General features: G+C 39.5%; 1 protein-coding gene across 1 annotated transcript in view; it reads left to right on the top strand.

Annotated features, from left to right (window-relative positions):
• CUBN (cubilin) overlaps positions 1 to 20209 on the top strand; it is a 253967-nt gene that overhangs the window by 202724 nt on the left and 31034 nt on the right. Inside the window, exons 55-59 of the mRNA XM_049777740.1 lie at positions 302 to 458; positions 2225 to 2374; positions 15055 to 15255; positions 18470 to 18599; positions 19623 to 19840. Of these exons, the coding sequence (XP_049633697.1) occupies positions 302 to 458; positions 2225 to 2374; positions 15055 to 15255; positions 18470 to 18599; positions 19623 to 19840 (856 nt within the window). The remainder of the gene's footprint in view (positions 1 to 301; positions 459 to 2224; positions 2375 to 15054; positions 15256 to 18469; positions 18600 to 19622; positions 19841 to 20209) is intronic.

The raw sequence follows: 20209 nt of genomic DNA, 5'->3' as shown, positions 1-20209 counted from the left end.
ATCTGCTCTACTTTGCTGCTCTTCTGTCTTCCATGGTGCCCAGCAGGATGCCCAGGCTAAGAAGCTAGAAGGTAACAGGACTGTGATGGCTGTATTATAATGGAAATGGTCTCCTTGGAAGAGTCAAAATTTGATATGCTAATTTTTAAATGAGCTTGGGGAAAAATTCTTCTTAAAAATATAGTAGTTTTACATGCATTTTATTCACTGTCATTTTCATATACCAGAGAGTCATCCATTTCCACCCCAGACACTTCCCAGGAAAATCAGAAAAGTTAAGTCTTGTTTCTGGCTCTGCTAGGTGTGGGCAGGAACCCAGGAGGCTGACAACGCCCTGTTAGCCACAGGCTGTGGGGACACTGCACCCAGAGTCATCGTCACCCCAAGAAACGTCTTCACTGCCATCTTCCAGTCTCAGGAGGAGCAAGCCCAGGGCTTCTCTGCATCCTTTGTGAGCCGTAAGTAGCCTTAAGGCAGCAAAACCCTTCAGTTTGTGTATTGTGTGGCTGCCACTGGCAAACAGGAGGAAATGTTATGTTGCCTAAACCAGAGATCAACGGATACGAAAGACCTAGATGTGTGGAGCAGCATCTGTGAATGAGCAGGACACTGGGGTTTAAGGGGAAATTCAGTAGACACTCAGGAGGACAGTGCCAGGGAGAGACTGGTATGCCTGGCAGTTGGCATGTCCACTGTCTCCAGCAATCACCTGGGCTCTAAGATGTTCTGTGAGGTGGCAGGGTTTTGGGTCAGTGGTAAAGCAATGGTCCTGCAGATGTGAGGTCTATGATCAGGCCCTGGAACTACCAAAAAAGAAAGGTGGTAGTGGTGTTAGAGGGAAATATGTGAAAACAAATACCATATAAGGCGACTTTTTAACCCATGAAAAACTTCTTATATGTCGGGGGTCGGTATACAGTATGCTGAAACTTACTCCAGTTTCAGGGACAAGTGATCCGCCCCCCTTTTACCCACCCAGCTGCCAGGCATCATCACTTGGTCTTCTGCTTGTCCTAATTCATTGTTCAGGGCACACAGAGGAGCTGAGTTACCAAGCGTTGCATCCCATCCAGCTGCCGTGTGTCACCACTGATATGCGGCTTTTCGGTGCTCAGTCCTCTGTTCAGTTTTTATGGGACACAGAGGAGGCGCTCTGTCTCTTTCTAGCTGCCCTATTAATCTCTGCACCCCTGCCAGGTGCTCTTGGAGGAGCCCCGTCTCCCTGCTCTCAATGTAGATCACAATTAAAAAATCACAGTCACTCTCTACAAATGACAAATGTAAAATAATTGTTGGCACTCCAAAGTCTTGTTTTTTTTTTTTTTGGTTTTTAGGTCACACTCGGCAATGTTGAGGGGTTATTCCTGGCTCTACACTCAGTATTGCCCCCCGGCAGGCTTGGGGGACCAAATGGGATGCCAGGATTCAAACCAGCGACCTTCCACATGCAAGGCAAATGCCTTACCGCTGTGCTATCTCTCCGGCCCCTCCAAAGTCTAACTTTATTAAACATATACTGTTAATCTTTGAGGGTTCTACTCTTTTTTTCTTACATTTTTTAATTTCCATTTGATGTGCATTAAAAGAGAGGTATTCTTATTGTGGTGAATATAGCCCAAAGCCTATATTTTTTTAATATAAATTTTTATTTTGATCATAGTGGCTTACATATTGTTGACAATAATATTTTAGGTACATATTTACATAAAATCAGGGGGGATTCCCATCACCAAATTGTCCTCCCTACCCCTCCGTTTCTGTCCTACCTCCCTTTTCCTTTTCCCTCACCCCAGGGCGGCTAGAATATGTGGTCCCCTCTGTATCTATTCCACTACTTAGTAGTCTTGCACCTGTTTGGTCTTGATGCCTCCCTTATTTCCCCCTCTAACTGGAGTCAGGACTAGCTAGGTCAAGTTGCGTGGTTTTGTTTGAAGGAGAGAAAAGTAATAAACTGGGGTAAGAGTCTAATACCCCGAAAATGGACGGAGTCCTTCTAAAGGCTCTCATCATCAATTTGGGAAATGGAGAAAAAGTAGGTGAAACACTCCACTAGTACCAAAATAAGTGTCAAATATCCAGTGAGGGCTCCAGCTATATCGATAAGCACCACACAGAGCAGCCAAAGCCTATATTTTAACAGAAAAAAGTAGGGGGTCATCTTATACGCCTATATGTCAGAAAATATGGTATTCAATTAGTGATTTTTTTTTTCCTCCCAACCCAGGATGTGGAAGTAATTTCACTGATAGTACAGGAAACATTGTTTCTCCAAACTACCCAAAGCAGTATGACAACATGATGAATTGCACCTATATCATTAAGGCCAACCGTCAGTCCCTGATTTCCTTGACTTTTGTATCATTTCATTTGGAAGGTGAGTTTTATTCTTTTTTATTGGTGGGCTTCAGGAGGAGACACACCTGTTGTATTCAGGGCTTATTCCTTGTCTGCACTCAGGAATCACTCCTGGCAGTTTTCAGGGTTTATAGGAGGTAACAAGAGGTCAAATCTGGCTCGATCACATGTAAGGAAAGCATATTACACCTACTGTGCTGTCTCTCAAGTTCCTTTTTTTTTGGCTTTGTTTTGGAACTTCCAAAATCTACTCAAGTGGTCCCAGAACAATTTTTAGTCAAATTGCTGGAGGGGGTTCAACTCTGCTTTGATCCTCATTGCTAGAGATCACTGGGATCCCTAGTGTGCTTGGGGCCTCCAGAACTTCTCCCAGTGTGAAATAACCCTATGCACCATATTTCTAACCCCAGGTGGATGGGTCTGAAGAAGGGTATCCATTGAAAATTTATGAACCGAGTTAGTCAGGAGAAAATCATGGAATCTGGTTGGCTTCTCAACTCCTGGTCTCTCTGCACAAGTCAAACAGAAAACATCTCTTATTAAATCCATACAAATTCATCAGAAGGGAGAAGGTCTAGTGAAAGACAAAAAAGTACCTATCCAGTTGGATTTTTTACAAGTCAAAGGGCTTGGTGAAAAGAAAGAGAAAGTTGGGGAAATGCCTTTGTTTCCGGCAAAAGCTGCTTTGAACAGGCAGAGTCACCTCAAGTGTTGAATGGATGCTGTGACACCAAAGGAGAAAGTACCTCTGAGCAGAGGTACATTTTCAGCTACTCCAGCCTATTCACAAGTCCTTTGCAAATCCATTAATTTTTCATTTCTAAATGAAAATTGGCCTGGGCATTTGTCAAGCTGCTTCTTCCCAATTACAGCTTCTTTCTGTTTGATTGGCTCCCCCTAGACAGTAAAAAGTTACACTTCACCAAATGTTCTAGGGTCTTCAGCATCTGGAAAAGTTTTGTTTCATTTTGACAATGACATGTAAATTATCGTGCATGGATAAGTTGTCCCAAGTCTCCCGTTATCTTTCATCTCTTACCGTCTTTGCTTGTATCACTGCAAATTGTTGTTTCTGACACACATCTTTGCGAGCACAGGCAAAGGATAAATGGGTGTTTTCGTTGTAAAGCTGGAATAGGAAATAAAATACAATCTGTTCAGCCTTGGTTAGCACAAAATCCCTATAATATGAAAAGATGTTCATGACATAGAAAGCATTAAGGGATGCTATCACAGTTTACATAAGGCGATCCAATTTTCTACTCAAAACAAAATATTTCAGTTGGCCCTATTGTGCTTTATAGGGGAAAGTCTTTTTTTTTTTGTTTTGTTTTTTACTTTTATAAGGGGGGTGATGGGAAGGTTTTTTAATAACAGGAAAAAATATGTAATTTTGGTTACACATATATATGTATGGTTTGTGGAGGAGAGTTTGGGCCACAGTAGTGTAGTTAGGGCTTACTCCTGGCTCTGTGCTCAGGGATTACTTTTGGCAGTGCTCAGGGGGGGTCATATGTGAAGCTAGGGATCAAACCTGGGTTGGTCCATGTGAGGCAAGCACCTTAACCCTGGATACACATTTGTTCTAAAATTACATAAATACAAGTGTGTGTATGTGTCCATATCATTTAAATTAATAAGAGATGCTGGTATGTAAAGGCTTAGCAAACATTAACAACACCAATAGCTCACACACACACACACACACACACACACACACACACACACGGGAGCAGAGTTGAGGTAATGTCAAGGGGAGCAAACTCTGAAAAGTGTGAAGTGGGGTGTCACAGGAGAGAATTCAGTGTTCTAGGTTGGGGCTCAGTGTCAGGATGGCTGTGATCTGGTCACATGACTACAGAGCCTTCATCTCTCTATCTCTTTCTCTCTCTCTCTCTCTCTTTCATAATCACTTTGATTTTAAATATACAACCGTAGTTATAAAATTAGAGGACACTACAGGCCCACACTCTGTGATCTGGGACTCATCCTATGTCCCTGGAGCAGGTACTGGTGCCAGGCTCTCCCATATAGGATGTGAATGAATAAATAGCTCTGGGTTCACCCGTGTGAAATATCCCAACTTCCGTGAGAACATTTGCTTAGCATTCCCCGAGGGAAGAGCTTGACTTTTTAATAAAATGAGATCCTGATAATAATGTCTTGTGACATATCCAATGTTACAAGTACTCTGAATTTTCCAACTGCTGAGTAATTTTGTTGAGTTATGGTGATTTCTCAAAAAGGGCAATGTTAATCAAATTTCTTTTATAATTAGATTCTCATCACTTTGCCTAGCAGTACTCAATTCGCTCAACACCATCCTTGGAGAATCCATGGAGAGCTTTAGAGATTTCTGTAACCTCCATAAAATCACCTTCCACACCTTCAAAATGAGCCTGAGACTCTCAAGTGCAGCACTTTCTAACAACATTGAGAACTGTCATGAAAATCACCCCATAAGGCAAGAGTACTGTTGTCTCATTAACAAGAAGTGTCCCCTCAAGATTCTGTCCAAAGGTCTGAGCACTTCCAAAGCCAACACACCAGCAGCCACTGGGCCTAGGTAGAGTTGAGGGATTTGAAAGAATGGCTTTTGTGGGCTATTAGCACAAAAAGTGTATTTGGCAAGAAAAAGATGGCCTTTGTTTGGCTATTAACTACTGCAAGAAAACACACTTGTCTATAAAAACACACTTGTCTACTAAACACTTGCATTGATTCGAAGAGGTTTTTCTTCTTTGAATTGATATACTGATTATTCAGCTGCATTGGTGCTTTTTATAGCAGAAGGATACAAAGGGCCAATGGCCAGCTTACCATGAAAGGTAGTGGCTTATAGAAGTATGATAATTGGGTCTGGAGAGATAGCACTGTGGTAGGGCATTTGCCTTGCACACAGCCAATCCAAGACAGATGGTGGTTTGTATCCTAGCATCCCATATGGTCCCCTGAGCCTGACAGGAATGATTTCTGAGTGCCAAGCCAGGAGTAATCCCTGAGCACCACCAAGTGTGACCCCAAAAAACCCAAAGACCAAACCAAAACTCGTTAATACTTTCCTCATACTTGTCATTCTATAAACTGCAGACTTTCCATCTTCCTTGCAGAGTTACTATTAAGATATACCAATTCTAATAGAACCTGTTAAAACCCAATGGAAGAAATTTCCATTTGAGAAATTTACAAGACAATTTTTATTTTCTGAATGTAATCTGAAAGCTGAAATGGCTCTTGGTATTCTAAACCATGCCTTTAGAATCTGTAATATAACAGAATGAAAAAAATCCATGTTTCTTTTAGAGAAACAGAAATAAAAGTAACAAAGCCTAAGATAAAAAAAAAACCTATTCATGCTTGTATTATTTTGGATCTTATGAAATAAATACTTACCTTATTTCCCAAATATAGAATTATCTTTAAAAGTATATATTTTATGTCTTCCTTGATATCCTTCTGGCCAAATAGATGCCTCAAAATTTCTAGGAAATTTAAGGAATAGAATATAGGAGAATAACATTTAGCACATGAGATCTAAAGCATGAGGATTTGTGTTCTTGTTCATTATTCTCTGAGAATGGTTTCAGACACCCCAAGAGGAATAAGCTTATATTTTCAGAGCATCCATGTAGGAAATCCTACTTAATATTTACCCAAATTCCCTTTTATGCATTTCAAAATCCTGAAGTCAAGTTAACAGGCTATACATGCCAGAAAGCTTAAAGGAAAAAGAATTTTGTTTTAGATTTTCCTTTTGTCACTTTACTTATATAATTTTTGGGGGGTTGTTGTTGTTGCTGCTGTTTTAATAGAGGGGCATACCCAGTGGTGCTCAGGAATTAATCCTGGCAGGCTTGGGGAACAGTAAGGAATGCTGGGAATCGAACCTGATTGGCTTTGTTCAAGGCAAGCACCCTATTCATTGTACAATCATTCTGGCCCTTCTCAATTTATTTTCTTTGCATCCAGAACACCATAGCTAAATTCTGCCCATTATTTTATTTGACATTTTCACCCATTTCCATTTCATCTACATCACCTAAAAATGGTATTTTTGGCAACTGCCTGCCATTTCTTTATTCTTTGCTTGCTTCGTTGTTCCAAGAGAAATCAGAATGTAGGCATATTTCACAATTCATTACTTTGGGAGACTTTGGGCAATGTTCTTTTGAAGTAGCTACTTATTGATGTTTTATTCAAAGTGAGCACTGGAGGAGAGTTTGATTTCTGTGAGGTTTTGTGTGTGCCTGTGTTCTAAGATCAGCTTCCACGTTCCTCTGGGACCTGGTCCTACCAGTCCCTGTTCCTCTTACCCACTTAATTAATTCTTCCTTTTAGGGTTCCCGTTTTGAAACTTCTCTGAAAAAAATTAAACCATGACAGAGTGCTGGACTAATTCACACATATTTTCCTAAAAACTTTATTTGGTTGAAGAATTTATCTGATCTAAACATCAAAATAGTCCACCCAAAAGGATATTTCCCCTTCCTCTGGTTCTCTTTAGCATCACTAACTCTGGTGGAAGAAAAAATGCAGATGGAGTCTCAATTCTACACATGAGATTCAACCACTTGTTGAATTTTTTTCCTTACTCTCCAAGTTCTTAGAATGCTGATGATATGTGTGGTTGGATATTGCTCTGTCATAAAGGCCCAGAAGACTATGATCCAAGTTCTATTTTTCTGGGGAGGGGCCCTAAAGTCTTGACCGAGATTCAATTGTAAAAACACTTTAAAGTTTGAAGAATGAACTCAACATATAGATAAACAACCATGAAGGATTGCTTGGCACCTCTAAGATTCATTCAGAGTTCAGTGTCTATCATTCATTTACTAAAGAAGATAGAATTAAGAATGGCTGTGATTCCTTATCCTATAACATAGAGTTTCTAGTCAAAGAAGGGAAGATCATTCAGGATTAGGATATTTTTCTTCTTGATGACTTCTCATCTGTCTGATGAAATGGTCAAACACTCAATTTTGATGTCCATCTTGCTCCTTAAAGAATTTTTGCCAAACCTTGACTAAACTTTTCTTTCTTCCTTGAAGACTGTCATTCTAGTTTCCTCAGCTATATTCTACTTGTCAACTTAACGTGTACTTTGATTATATTTCCAACTGATTCTTTCTATGAGTAGTGCAGAAGTGTCAAATCTCATTATTTCCTTATCCAAGTATCTTTTCATGGAAGAAACAGGCTACTGTCTTTGATATACTGCAGTGATATGGCATGTAGCTCTTGAAAAAAAATGTGTGAGGAAAGACATGTATGTGTTGCTTGATATTAAGCGATCTACTTTATTTTCTTATGTGTTACTTTAATGTTAGTTTTAGTTTGTTTTGGAATTACTCCGATTGGTACTCAGGGCTTATTTATGCTTTTGTGCTCAGGAATCACTCCTGGTGATCCTAAAGGACTAAACCCAGGTCTACAGTGTGCAGGGCAAGTGCTCTATCCAATATACTGTCTCCAACCCTATTTTACCTTATTCCTACTAGTCAGTGCCATTTTGTTTTCCTAAGGTGTCTTTACCAAGTTCTGAAGGAGTATGTCTGATTACTTTGGGATAAAATTTGCAAAGGTATGCTACTTAAATAACTTTTGGCTTAGAGGATACAAGACTGTTTAAATTCATGAAGCAACCTGCCAATACCATAACTTTTGTATTTTATTGAGTCAGCTTTGACAGTGAGGCCATTGCATAGAATGATTTGTTTAGTCATTTGATATCCTTAAGCCATCTAAAATTTTTTTTAAAAAACCTCAACTTCTCTGCCTCTCTCTTGCCCAACTTCATTATTGTTGAATATGGAGCTTTTATAAATAATGAGCTTTGATTATGTGTTAGGATAGATATACGTCTGCTATGCCATGAATAAACTTTCTATAATTGAACTGCTTCCTTTAATTACTTTTTGAAACATAATCAAACATATGACTTACTTTATGTGTCACAGCATTGCCAGAATTTTAAAATATAAGCAGCTCTCATAGTCTACTACTAGAGCAATAACTTCAAACCTAACTTTTTGAAACCTGCATAGCAGGCTATTTGTTGAATATAGAACCAATATTTCAATCAGATGCAAGCAATATTTCTTGTGTTCTGTGATTATGGTTTTATAACTCTATATGTTATTGCTGGTTAAAGATATTCTTATTTATTTAAGTTTTAAGGGCCATACCTTGCTGTGTTCTGAAGCTATTCCTGGCTTTTTGCTAAAGAGAGACCCCTGATGGTGTTTAAAGGACCATATTACAGGGCTGGGGATAGACTTGGAGTTGGCTGCCTGCAAGACAAGCTCTTTAATCCCTGTACTATAACAGCATTTTTTTTTAACTTAAAATTACAACTCATATGTAATTTTGTTTTTGTTTTGGGACCACACCTAGCAGTGATCAGTAGTTACTCCTGGCTCTGCACTCAGGAATCACTTCTGGCAGACTTGGGAGGGGGGCGTCAGGGATCAAAACCAAGTCAGCCATGTACAAGGCAAACACTTTACCTGTTGTGCTATTGCTCTGGCCCCTAATACGTAAATTTTATGTTCAAACTCACCTCAGAAAAATGTTAATTGCAGTGGAGCATTGATGTTTGAAAGACAAAGCATGCATAACTTCTTCACAGCATTCAAATCTTAAATCCAATATTAGCCTATTTCTTTTATGCTGTTGCTCCACTTTTATAACTTCACATTGCTGCTAATTACTTGATCTAGTAATTAAAGTTAAGTCTTTTCACATTTGTGCCCATTTAGAAAAGTATTTTTTAATTCTAAGATTTTTGAAATAAAGGACTTCTTCAGGGTCAATTTAATAAGTGTCTGTGTGTGTGTGTGTGTGTGTGTGTGTGTGTGTGTGTGTGTGCGTGTGTGTGTGTGTACAAAGAAATGAGCATTGCTAGGTGCAGGCTCGAACAAAAGAGCAGACAAACAGTAAAGAAAGATGCTAAATTGTCTTCAGCCTAGCTGAGATGGAGTCTTCAGGGATGAGACACCAACATCTTATCTCATCAAAGGAACATGTCAAAGAAAAACATGACCAAGAAATCTTTGAAATTCTCTTTGCTGCTTCCTTGTTGCGGGTTTCTGTGAGACAATGTCATTTTCCTTCATGTATCAGGATGCTGCTTTTTTTCTTCCCTTTAATTTGTTTTAGGGTCACATCTAGTGAATCAGGCTTAACTCCTAGAAGTGCTCAGAACTCTATGAGGTGGTGGAAATCGAACCAGGGTTGTCAGCACATAAGGCTTTATGTACTGTCTTTCCAGTTTAGCCATTGCTATTTCTTAGATTAAGCATTCTTGTTTCCTGGCCGTGGCTTCTTCCTCTTGGCTGCATTGGGAACACTTGTGATTGGTTTAGGGTTGTCTGATGGTCTCTGTTGGAGTTGTCAATCAACAGTGCTCAGGATGCCTTAACAATGCCAGAGCACAGTGGGTAAGTCATTTGCCTTGTATTAGGATGGGTTTTACCACTGGCATCCCATACAGTTCCATGAGCACCACCAGAAAATGACCCCTGAATACAAAGCCAAGAGTAAACCCTGAACATTATTAGGTGTGGCAAAACCAACACTCTCCCCCCACCCCGAAAAAACAGTTCTAGTGCTCAAGATGGTGGCAAGCTATGGCAAAATAGTGATCATTCTAGTTGATGACTATCCATATTTGATTACTTGGGGATTTTAATAGTATGATTAACAGGAAACAACTCAAAACTGTTAACTGATTTAAACAAAAAAGAGCAACATGGTAGCATTATATCTGGATGATCACAAGGTTGGATTCATATCTGCGTAATTGTGTACTTCGAAGATATCTTATTCTCTCTTTTCTCTTCTCCCTTTGTACCCCTGCCCTGTGGCAGAGAAGTGGTCCTCCCATAGGAAAAGGTGTCTTTCTAATGTGCATCCAGAAGCTCTCCAGCCCCACCCTGGAGTCTACTCTTGCCATCTTGTAAGAGCAACCATGCTCTTTTATTTCAATTTCTGCCTTATTTCAGATTCTGGATTTTATGACTGACTTATGCACCTAAGGAAATTTGTATACGATTAAAATGGGGCATTTTCTCCTCTCCTAGAATTTTTGTTACAGTTATCGATATAATGTCTCATCCAGATTTCAAACAACAGTCTTTAGGTTGCTTTTGGTTATTACCTTTAACCCAAAAGAAGGTTACGTACTTGAAATTATGTATTATAATTGGTAGGGATGCTTTAACAGTCAAAAGGGGCACTCTGACTTTCATTGCCCTCTGTAGCATAGTATGCACTCAGAGAAGGTATTACTACATAATTCTGTTAGTTTGGATGTGAACTTGTTAGTAGGTATAATTTGTGTTACTGAGGGGGCACTAGATATGTGTTCAAGTTGCCATCAATATGAAAGAAAAGTGAACTTATTTTGTAAAAGAGAATCTGAAAAAATTCAGATTTTTCTGATAACTAATAAACATTATTAGTTATCAGAAGAATACAAGGTAATAAGATATTATTCACATGTTCTGGAATGACAAGTTGAGCAGGCTGATAATAGCAAATGTCAGCAAGCAAAAAGAGCAGCTAGAATTCTCACAAAGGGGCCCGAGCTTTAATTGCCATAGATAGGGTATTTGCCTTGCACAAGACCAATTTTGGTTTTGATCTCTAGCATCTTATATGGCCCCCCCAAGCACCTCCAGGAATAAATTCCTTTTTTTATTTATTAATATCTTTATTTATATAATTTGATTACAAACATGATTGTAGTTGGGTTTCAGTTATATAAAGAACACCCCCCCTCACCAGTGCAACATTCCCATCACCAATGCCCCAAATCTCCCACCTCCCTACCCCACGCCCGCCTGTATTTGAGACAGGCTTTCTATTTCTCTCATTCATTCACATTATGTTAGTTGTCAGTGTAGTTATTTCTCTAACTGCACTCACCACTCTTTGTGGTGAGCTTTATATCGTGAGCTGGACTTTCCAGCCCTCATCTCTATTGTACCTGAGAATTATTACAAATTTGTCTTTTATTTTTCTTAAAACCCATAGATGAGTGATACTATTCTGTGTCTATCTCTCTCCCTCTGACTTATTTCACTCAACATAATAAATTCCATGTACATCCATGTATAGGAAAGTTTCATGACTTCATCTCTCTTGACGGCTGCATAATATTCTGTTGTGTATATGTATTAGTTTCTTTAGCCATTCATCTCTTGAAGGGCATAGTGGTTGTTTCCAAAGTCTGGCTATTGTGAATTGTGCTGCAATGAATATTGGTGTTAGGAACAGGTTTTTTATTGTATTTTTGTGTTCCTAGGGTATACCATTAGAAGTGGTATAGCCGGATCATATGGGAATTCAATTTTCAGGTTTTTTTTTTTTTTTAGGAATCTCCATATTGTTTTCCATAAAGGCTGGACTAGATGGCATTCCCACCAGCAGTGAATGAGAGTTCCTATCTCTCCACATTCCCTCCAGCACCTATTGTTCTTGTTCTTTGTGATGTGTGCCAGTCTCTGCGGTGTGAAATGATACCTCATTGTTGTTTTGATTTGCGTCTCCCTGATGATTAGTGATGTGGAGCATTTTTTCATGTGTCTTTTGGCCATTTGTATTTCTTCTTTGACTAAAATTGTCTGTTCATTTCTTCTCCCCATTTTTTAATGGATATTAGATTTATTTTTCTTAATTTCTAAGCACAGAGTCAGGAAGAATTCCTAAGCACCACTGACTGCACCACTTCACATATTCCTAGTAAAGAGGTACACTGATGTTCTATCTACATGCATGAAAAAATGAGCAGTGTGGAGAAAGATAGCTGGAGTATGAATCTGTGGACAAGTGCACAGGATCCAAAGTCCATTGCTCTGTACTGACCACCCTGGGCATCACTGACAAGCTCCAGTGACTCCTGACTGTAAACTGAGGACTATTTGGTAATCTGAAGATAGGCCAGAATTGGTGACTTGGTGCTGCTTGGGTTCAGTGGATTTGGGTCCACCAAGGACATACTTTGTGGGGTTCAGGAGTCACTGGGGCTTGTCAGTGATGCCCAGGGTGGTCAGTACAAAGCAATGGACTTTGGATCCTGTGCACTTTTTTGGGTTTCCACTTCATTGATTTCTTCTCTAAGCTTTGTTATTTCCTTCTGTCTCCCTATTTTTGGTTCCTTTTGTTGATTGGTTCCTTTTGTTGATCATTTTCTAATTTTATGAGCTGCGTTATTAGGCTATTCAGGTATGCCCCCTTTTCCTTCCTGTTGTGTGCTTGCAAAGCTTTAAATTTTCCTCTTAGTACTGTTTTGCTGTGTCCCATAGATTCTGATAATTTGTGTCTTCATTGTCATTTGTTTTCAGGAAAGTTTTAATTTCCTCTTTGATTTCATCACAGACGCACTGGTTGTTCAGTAGCAGGCTATTTAGTTTCCAGTTGTTAAAGTTTTTCTTCTGTGTTCCTTCGTAATTCACATCTAATTTCAGAGCTTTATGATCAGCAAAGATAGCCTGAAAAATTTCTATGCTCTTAATTTTATGTAGATATGTTTTATGTGCCAGCATGAGGTCTATCCTGGAGAATGAGTCATGTGCACTGGAGAAGAATGTGTATCCAGGTTTCTGAGGATGGAGTGTCCTATATATATCTACTAGGCCTCTTTTTTCCATTTCCCTTCTCAGGTCTAATATATTTTTGTTGGGTTTCAGTCTGGTTGACCTATCAAGTGTTGAAAGGGCCATGTTGAGATCTCCCACAATTATTGTGTTATTACTGACGTCCTATTTCAAATTTGTCAATAGTTGTATTAGATACCTTGCTGGTGTCTCATTAGGTGCATATATACTTAATATTGCAATTTCTTCCTGCTGTACATATCTCTTGATTAGTACATAGTGTCCATCTTTATGCCTTACAACTTATCTGAGTCTAAAGTTTGCATCATCAGATATTAATATTGCCACCTTAGCTTTTTTAAGGGTATGTTTGCTTGGATGATTTTCCTCCAGCCTTTGATTTTGAGTCTGTTTGTTCTGACTACTCAGTTGTGTTTCTTGTAGGCAGCTGAAGGTTGGATTCATCTTTTTGATCTGTTTCACCACTCTATGCCTCTTAATTGATCCATTTAATCCATTGACATTGAGAGAGGTGATTTTCATGTGAGTTAATGCCATATTTATTTATAACATTGATGTGTCTATTGTTCTATCTTGTCTTAAAGTAGGCCTTTCAGTTTTTCCTTTAAAGCTGGTTTTGTATCTGTAAAATTTCTGAGCTGTTGTTTATCCATGAAGTTATGGATCCTTCCTTCAAACCTGAACGTGAGTTGTGCTGGGTACATTATTCTAGGTGAAGCCTCCATTTCATTCAGTCTTGTCACAATATCCCACCACTGTCTTCTGGCCTTGAGAGTTTCCTGTGACATGTCTGTTGCAAATCTTAAGGATGTTCCTTTGAATGTAATTTTCCTTTTGGATCTTGCTGCTTTCAGTATCCTGTCCCTATCTGTGGGATTTGTCATTGTGACTAGGATGTGTCTTGGAGTGCTTTTCTTTGGATCTCTTTTAGCTGGTACTCTTCGGGCATGGAGGATTTGGTTGCATACAGTCATGATCTCTGGGAGATTCTTTGTAATAATGTCCTTGATTGTTGATTCTTCCTGGGGATTCTCCTCCTCTGTTTCTGGGACTCCAATGATTTTTATGTTGTTTCTGTTGACTTTATCGAACATTTCTATTTTCATCTGTTCAAAATCTTTGAGTATTTTTCCCATTGTTAGTTCATTTGCTTTGAGGTTCTTTTCAAATCTCTTTTGTTGTATAGAGTTATTATGCCTCTCATCTTTTAGCTGACTAATTCTGTCTTCAGCTGCTGTTACTCTACTGGAGAGGCTTTCCATAGAGTTTTGCATTAACTCTACTGCATTTTTCAGTCCCATTATTTCAGTTTGGAGTTTTCTAATTTTCATATTTGTGGTCTGTTCAGATCGATCTATGCTCCCCTTGAGTTTCATGAACATCTTCCATATCTCCACTTTAAACTCCCTTGCTGAGAGGTCAACCAGGTAGTTGGCACTTTTTGGCTCATCAGAACTGCCATCATCATACTCCACGCATGCAGTTGTCCTTCGTTGTTTCCTCATTGTCACCCTTTAACTGTAATCCCGTGTATTGCAATGGGGTTCATACTACATACAAAGTGTGCGGCCGTGGAGCTTCGTGCTTTTATTTTTTATTTTCCCCCCTGTGTTCTTTTGGGTTGGACCCAGGGATCACAAAGCAGCTTCAGGTGTGGCCCTCAAAAAACAGTCTGCTGTAGCCAAAGCAGGTAGGGGTCAAAGAGCGGTGGATTGATCCACCCCTACCTTCAGTCAGACTCCCAAGAGCTCAGCTCTCTGTGCTCCTCCCAGATGGACCCAGGAACACCTCAATTCTCTTAATTTATTTGAGGGGAGGCTCTTCCAAGTGATACTCAGGAGCCTAGGAAGCGTCTTCTGGAGGTGTGCAGCTAGCCAGGTCAGAAAATGCCCCAAATCTATGCAGTGGTGTTTGGGGGTCCATGTAGTGCTGTGGTTCAAATGCAGGTTGGGGACATGCAGGACTTTCACCCTTACCCCTGTCCTGTGTACCATAATCCATGATGAGGACACTGACTGACCAAACTGATGGGGTTGAATATTGCTCTGGTTCCACTGAGGCTCATTGGTGTTTCCTGCAGCTCGCTCGGCCATCACAGGAACCTGCTCACACGATGGGCTGCACATCATCAGAGGCCTCAGGCTTGCTGCTCCACCCCTTGCAACCTTGTGTGGTAATGAACTCCCAACTCCCATAACTCTGTCTGGTCCTGTGATGCTAAACTTCTACTCAGACGCGCACACCACAGACTTTGGGTTCAAGATTTCCTACAGAAGGATGCGTAAGTAGTCAGAACAAAGGAACTTAGACATTCCTTATTTTTCCTGAGAAACTGTCCCAAGAAATTTGAATTCTGATTCCTCCACTACCAACTTGAAGATTCAGATACTTTAATAGGGAGAATGGTTAGGTACTTAGGTACATGGTTTAAAAATATGTTGACTTTCTCCCTTCTTAAACAAAGAAAAGCTTTTAGGGGACTTGTACTAAATACTCATGAATGACCAAATGGTAGGTTGTGCCTTAATTTGAGCCTTAAAGTTAAAGCCAACATTCCTGCTCTTGGTTGTTTTTAATTTACCTAAAAAAAAAAACCTTTGGGAGGGTGGCAGGAATGCTGGACCATCCAGAAATCTTTTATTTTTCCAAAGTCATCTTGCTAACATGAAGATGGATATTTTGTCAGTGTATAAGAGCCCTGGAAAAATATATTTATGATCTTATGGTAGGAAGAGGTTTATTTATTTAACAGTAAGCAAAAAGCATGATTCTAAGGGAAAGACCTGTATATGTGCTGTTATTCCTTGCGACCTCTCCATAGTGAAAGGTGGAACATACTGTCAAGACCAATGGGCAAAGGCCTTTGCAGCTCCCAAGACCGTTTTAGGCTTTATTAGCAACTTAATTATTGTTGATTTGAAATCCTCTTACTATGCTTCCCTATATAAAAGACTCTTCCTTACTGTGAGGAGCATTTTCCTTCTGTTGTCCCAACTTTAGTGGCAATGGGCAAACAAATCTTGCAGGATCATAGATTGTTTTTTTTGTTATCTTGGGTTCTTTATGCTTTTTGTGCCACACCTAGTTGTGTTCATCATTGACTCCTGCATCTGCACTCAGGAATCACTCCTGGTGGGCTTGGAAGACCATATGTAATACTGGGGATTTAATTAAACTCAAGTTGACTGATTGCAAAGCAAATGCTGTACTATCACTCCTGCCCCCAACATCCTAGTTTTTTTTTTCTTTCTGGTCTTTATTGGACCAAACCAATTACAAAGGCAGAGTGACTTATTTTATTTCAAGTCAATTAGTGTTCTTCAAGAAAATGGTTGTGTTCATTTGTTCACAAAAGAGGCCTTTGCTATCCACCTCCCAGAGCTGCCACTGAGATCTAGTCTCTGAGTGTCAAGCAAGGTAGTGTCCAGCCTTGGAGATATGCTGCAAAGGAGAATAGAACAGAGTGATGATCCTTTCTTCTCCCACTTGCCTTAGTGAGATATATTAATCTTTATTAATTTTGGGGGGGATGAGGACCTAGGCAGTGCCCAGGAGATCTGAAGATTTCTTCCAGCATATCTTGGCCAAACCTGGCCTGTGTCTCAATGTGCAGGCCCAAGGATGCAATGTTGCTCAGGCCCTGTGGTGCTGTGGCCCAACCCTGCCAGGCTACCCTGGCAGTATTCCAGTCTCCAGGGATGCATATGTCAGGGATTAGGAAACCATGTGATGTCAAGGAGCAAACCATGGCTGATCACATGCAAAGTGTATGCCTTTACCCCTGTTTTCTACCTCCTGCCCACTTACTTATGTTCTTTTGATAAAACTATTATCTTGGGGAATTACATCCCTGCTTTATATTCTTTTATTTTTCAATTCATTATTTTTCTAAATGGATTTGACCTGTACACTTCTGAGAATCCCATTATTTATATATATTTATATATATCTAATTTAAATACTTTGGTTACAAGGTTATTCATAATAGTTTTTTTCCACAGATAAAGTTGTTCATGATTGACTTATAGTCATACAATGTTATTGTACATTGTAAATTAACCTTCACCAATGCACTGAGAATCTAATTTAAAAAGCATCATAGTTACTAATATTTCTTATTATGAATATATAGATCAAATATATATAAAATCCTGATCATCTGTACATCTGGGTTATTTAGGCATTAGTAAATTTTGAGAAATAACACAATATTGTACAGAATGAAATAGAATACTAATTCCACAGAACTGTGATTCAATTCATTATACCCAGATATACCCAGAAGTTGAGCACATGATTATTTATGGCACATAGACAATAGTTTTCCTTTAAACCTAGGTGCCACATGAATACAAGATAACCTTCATAACCATAAATAGTACCCATAGAGAGATGGAAGTGGGATTGCTTCATGAATATAAACCATAGAAAGATCAGAAAGACATGTGAGTCCATTATTTTTTTTAAGTCAGACAACAAATAAATATAAGTCTTTCTTATTGCAGTGAGAATTGGAAACTTGTTTTGTTTTTGCATTTGGACCACACTGGTGGTGACCAGGGGTTACTTCTGCCATGGCACTCAGGAATTATTTCTGGGGGTGCTTGGTGGTCCAAATAGGATGCTGGGGATGGAACCCAAATCAATTGCATTCAAGGCAAGCGCCCTCCCCACTGATAGTTATGATCCAGTAATCAGTGTCTTTGGAACTTCCTGACATGTAAGGCCATGCCAATATAATCATGTAACTTTTATGTAAAATAATAAAATTTCAGTGTCATTTCCTGATAGCATTTTAGTAGCTCATGTGGGAGTAACTGAAGATTAGGAATGGTTGATTTCTGGAGTAAAAGGGAGGGAGTGGGTCACACCTCTTGATCCTATTCAAGGACCCAATGTCTCACAATCAGCTGGAATTAGTGAGAAGCATCAGAACCCACCAAAGCAGCCTCACTCAGCACTTCAACCCCAAAATGGCTTCCTGGACTTGGCCTTAGAGTCTTCCATCTTTAACAGGGAAAGTTGCCGTTGATTTCAGCATCCAAATTTCTATCCTTCCAGGTTTCAGGGGCTTAGGATCCTGCAGGAGTTTTCAGTTGCCCATTATCACTGTGATCCCTCTGTTAGCCAAAGAATGAAAAACAAGGGAAAGGATGGTTGTACCCCAAACAAGTAATGTCCTTTCTTATCATCCCTACTCCAGGCATAAATTTGACTCCAACTTCTCCTGCTTAAAGCTGTCTTGAAACATTATCCCCACTTCCATATCCCCTCCTAACTCTTTCCTCATTCCCTTCTTCAAAGAGGAAAAATCTATCTCTGAATACAATGAAGGGAGGTTCAGACTACCTTAAAATAATTATGGAAGAATGAAACAGAAATGTTAATATGTCTTAAGACTTAAGGGAATAGGTGTTACATGGATGAATATTTTGGAATTATTTTTAATTTCATATATGATGACTGTTCTCTATGTTTCCCGTCTCCACCTGCAGCCTGTGGGGGTCGGTTCAACTATACCGTTGGGTACATCAGGAGCCCGGGCTACTCATTCTCAGACTACCCCAACAATGTGCACTGCCAGTACATCATTACAGTGAGAGAAGACAGAGTTATTCAGCTCAAGTACGTAAAGCAAATGTCCCCTCCACAGAAAGTGCAGTGTGGCTTTTGGCAGGAAAATTTTCTGCACTAGGAAAGTCACTCTTATTCTCACTAGAGGCTTAGGAAGAGATGAATGGCTACAGAAATTGTGTATACATATGCAAAGGAATATGAAGCAGCTGTGAAAAAAGATAGAATCAATCAACCTCATTCTGTTGACTTCTGCTATCCTTCAGTTTCATCCATGCTGCTGCAAATCCAACTACAAATGAATGGATCAAGAAGTTGTATATATGTGCAATGGAATATTATGCAGCTCAAAGAAAGAACATACTCCTAACTCTTATGTTTTGCTGAAACACAGCTTATCGTAGAAAAACTGTAGAAGTTTCAGTATTGTAAATCAGAATATTTTATAGAAATTTGATGAGTTGAGGCATTTTCTTTTTCTTTTTTTTCTTTTTTTGGTTTTTCAGGCCACACCCATTTGATGCTCAGGGGTTACTCCTGGCTAAGCGCTCAGAAATCCCCCCTGGCTCGGGGGAACTATATGGGATGCCAGGGGATCGAACCGCGGTCCTTCCTTGGCTAGCGCTTGCAAGGCAGACCCCTTATCTCTAGTGCCACCTTGCCAGCCCCAAGTTGAGGCATTTTCAAAGGAGAAAATATTAGGAAAATATTCTAGCTTCAGCTCACAGAACAAGAAGGGAAAAGGTAAATGCCATATTTATAATGAGACTGAAAAATCAATGTGTTGCTAAAATGCTGAACATCAGTTCAACATGTCAAAATTTCATCACAAATGGACCCAGGATGACTATAAATGCCTGGACATGCAATACTATAAGTCACTCATCATTACAGTTCTTACTTTTACAACACAATAGCATACTGTAGCCACTCTAAAAATCTTGGCTAAACTTTTTAAGCAATCAGCAAATCAATTCATTTCTAATATTTCCTATCAAGTAATGCTTTTGGGTTGGATTATAAAGTCAATGTCATAAAAAACATACATGCAAATTGACTTGGATCATTTCACAGGTTCATTGACTTTGATGTGGTGCCCTCTGTCTCCTGCTCCCAAGACTACCTGGCAATTTATGATGGTTCTAGCACAACGGATCCTCTGCTGGGCCAGTTTTGTGACTCCAAACTCCCACCCAATATGAAGAGCAGTGGCAGCTCTTTGCTTCTCGAGTTCCACACAGACCACTTCCAAACAGCGAAAGGATGGAAGTTCACTTATCGGCAGACCTTGGGTAAGAGTTGGGGACCTCCAAGTCTATTTTTTCTCACTTATACAACTGTTTCATTTCATTGTTCCTTCTTTCTGCACAGACCTGTCTCTTTAGAATAGGGGGCCAGTTCACTGTCCCTCAGACCAGTGGAGGGCTGGATGATAGTAAAAACAAAAACTATGAAAAAATTCCTATGTGCACTGCATATGTCTTATTTTGAAGTGAAGAAACAAAATGGGAACAAACACAATATGTGGCCTGTGGGCCATAGTTTGAGGACCACTGCTATAGAAGAATATGTCACCTGGAGTTTTGCTTTCAAAATTTAAATTTGATTAGGGGGCTAGAGTGATAGCACAACATGTACAACATTTGCCTTGCACATGGCCA

The sequence above is a fragment of the Suncus etruscus genome, chromosome 7 (assembly GCF_024139225.1).
Source record: "Suncus etruscus isolate mSunEtr1 chromosome 7, mSunEtr1.pri.cur, whole genome shotgun sequence".
Taxonomy (NCBI): domain Eukaryota; kingdom Metazoa; phylum Chordata; class Mammalia; order Eulipotyphla; family Soricidae; genus Suncus; species Suncus etruscus.
Note: the sequence above shows the minus strand (reverse complement) of the source record. Positions and strands in the feature narration are given on the sequence as shown.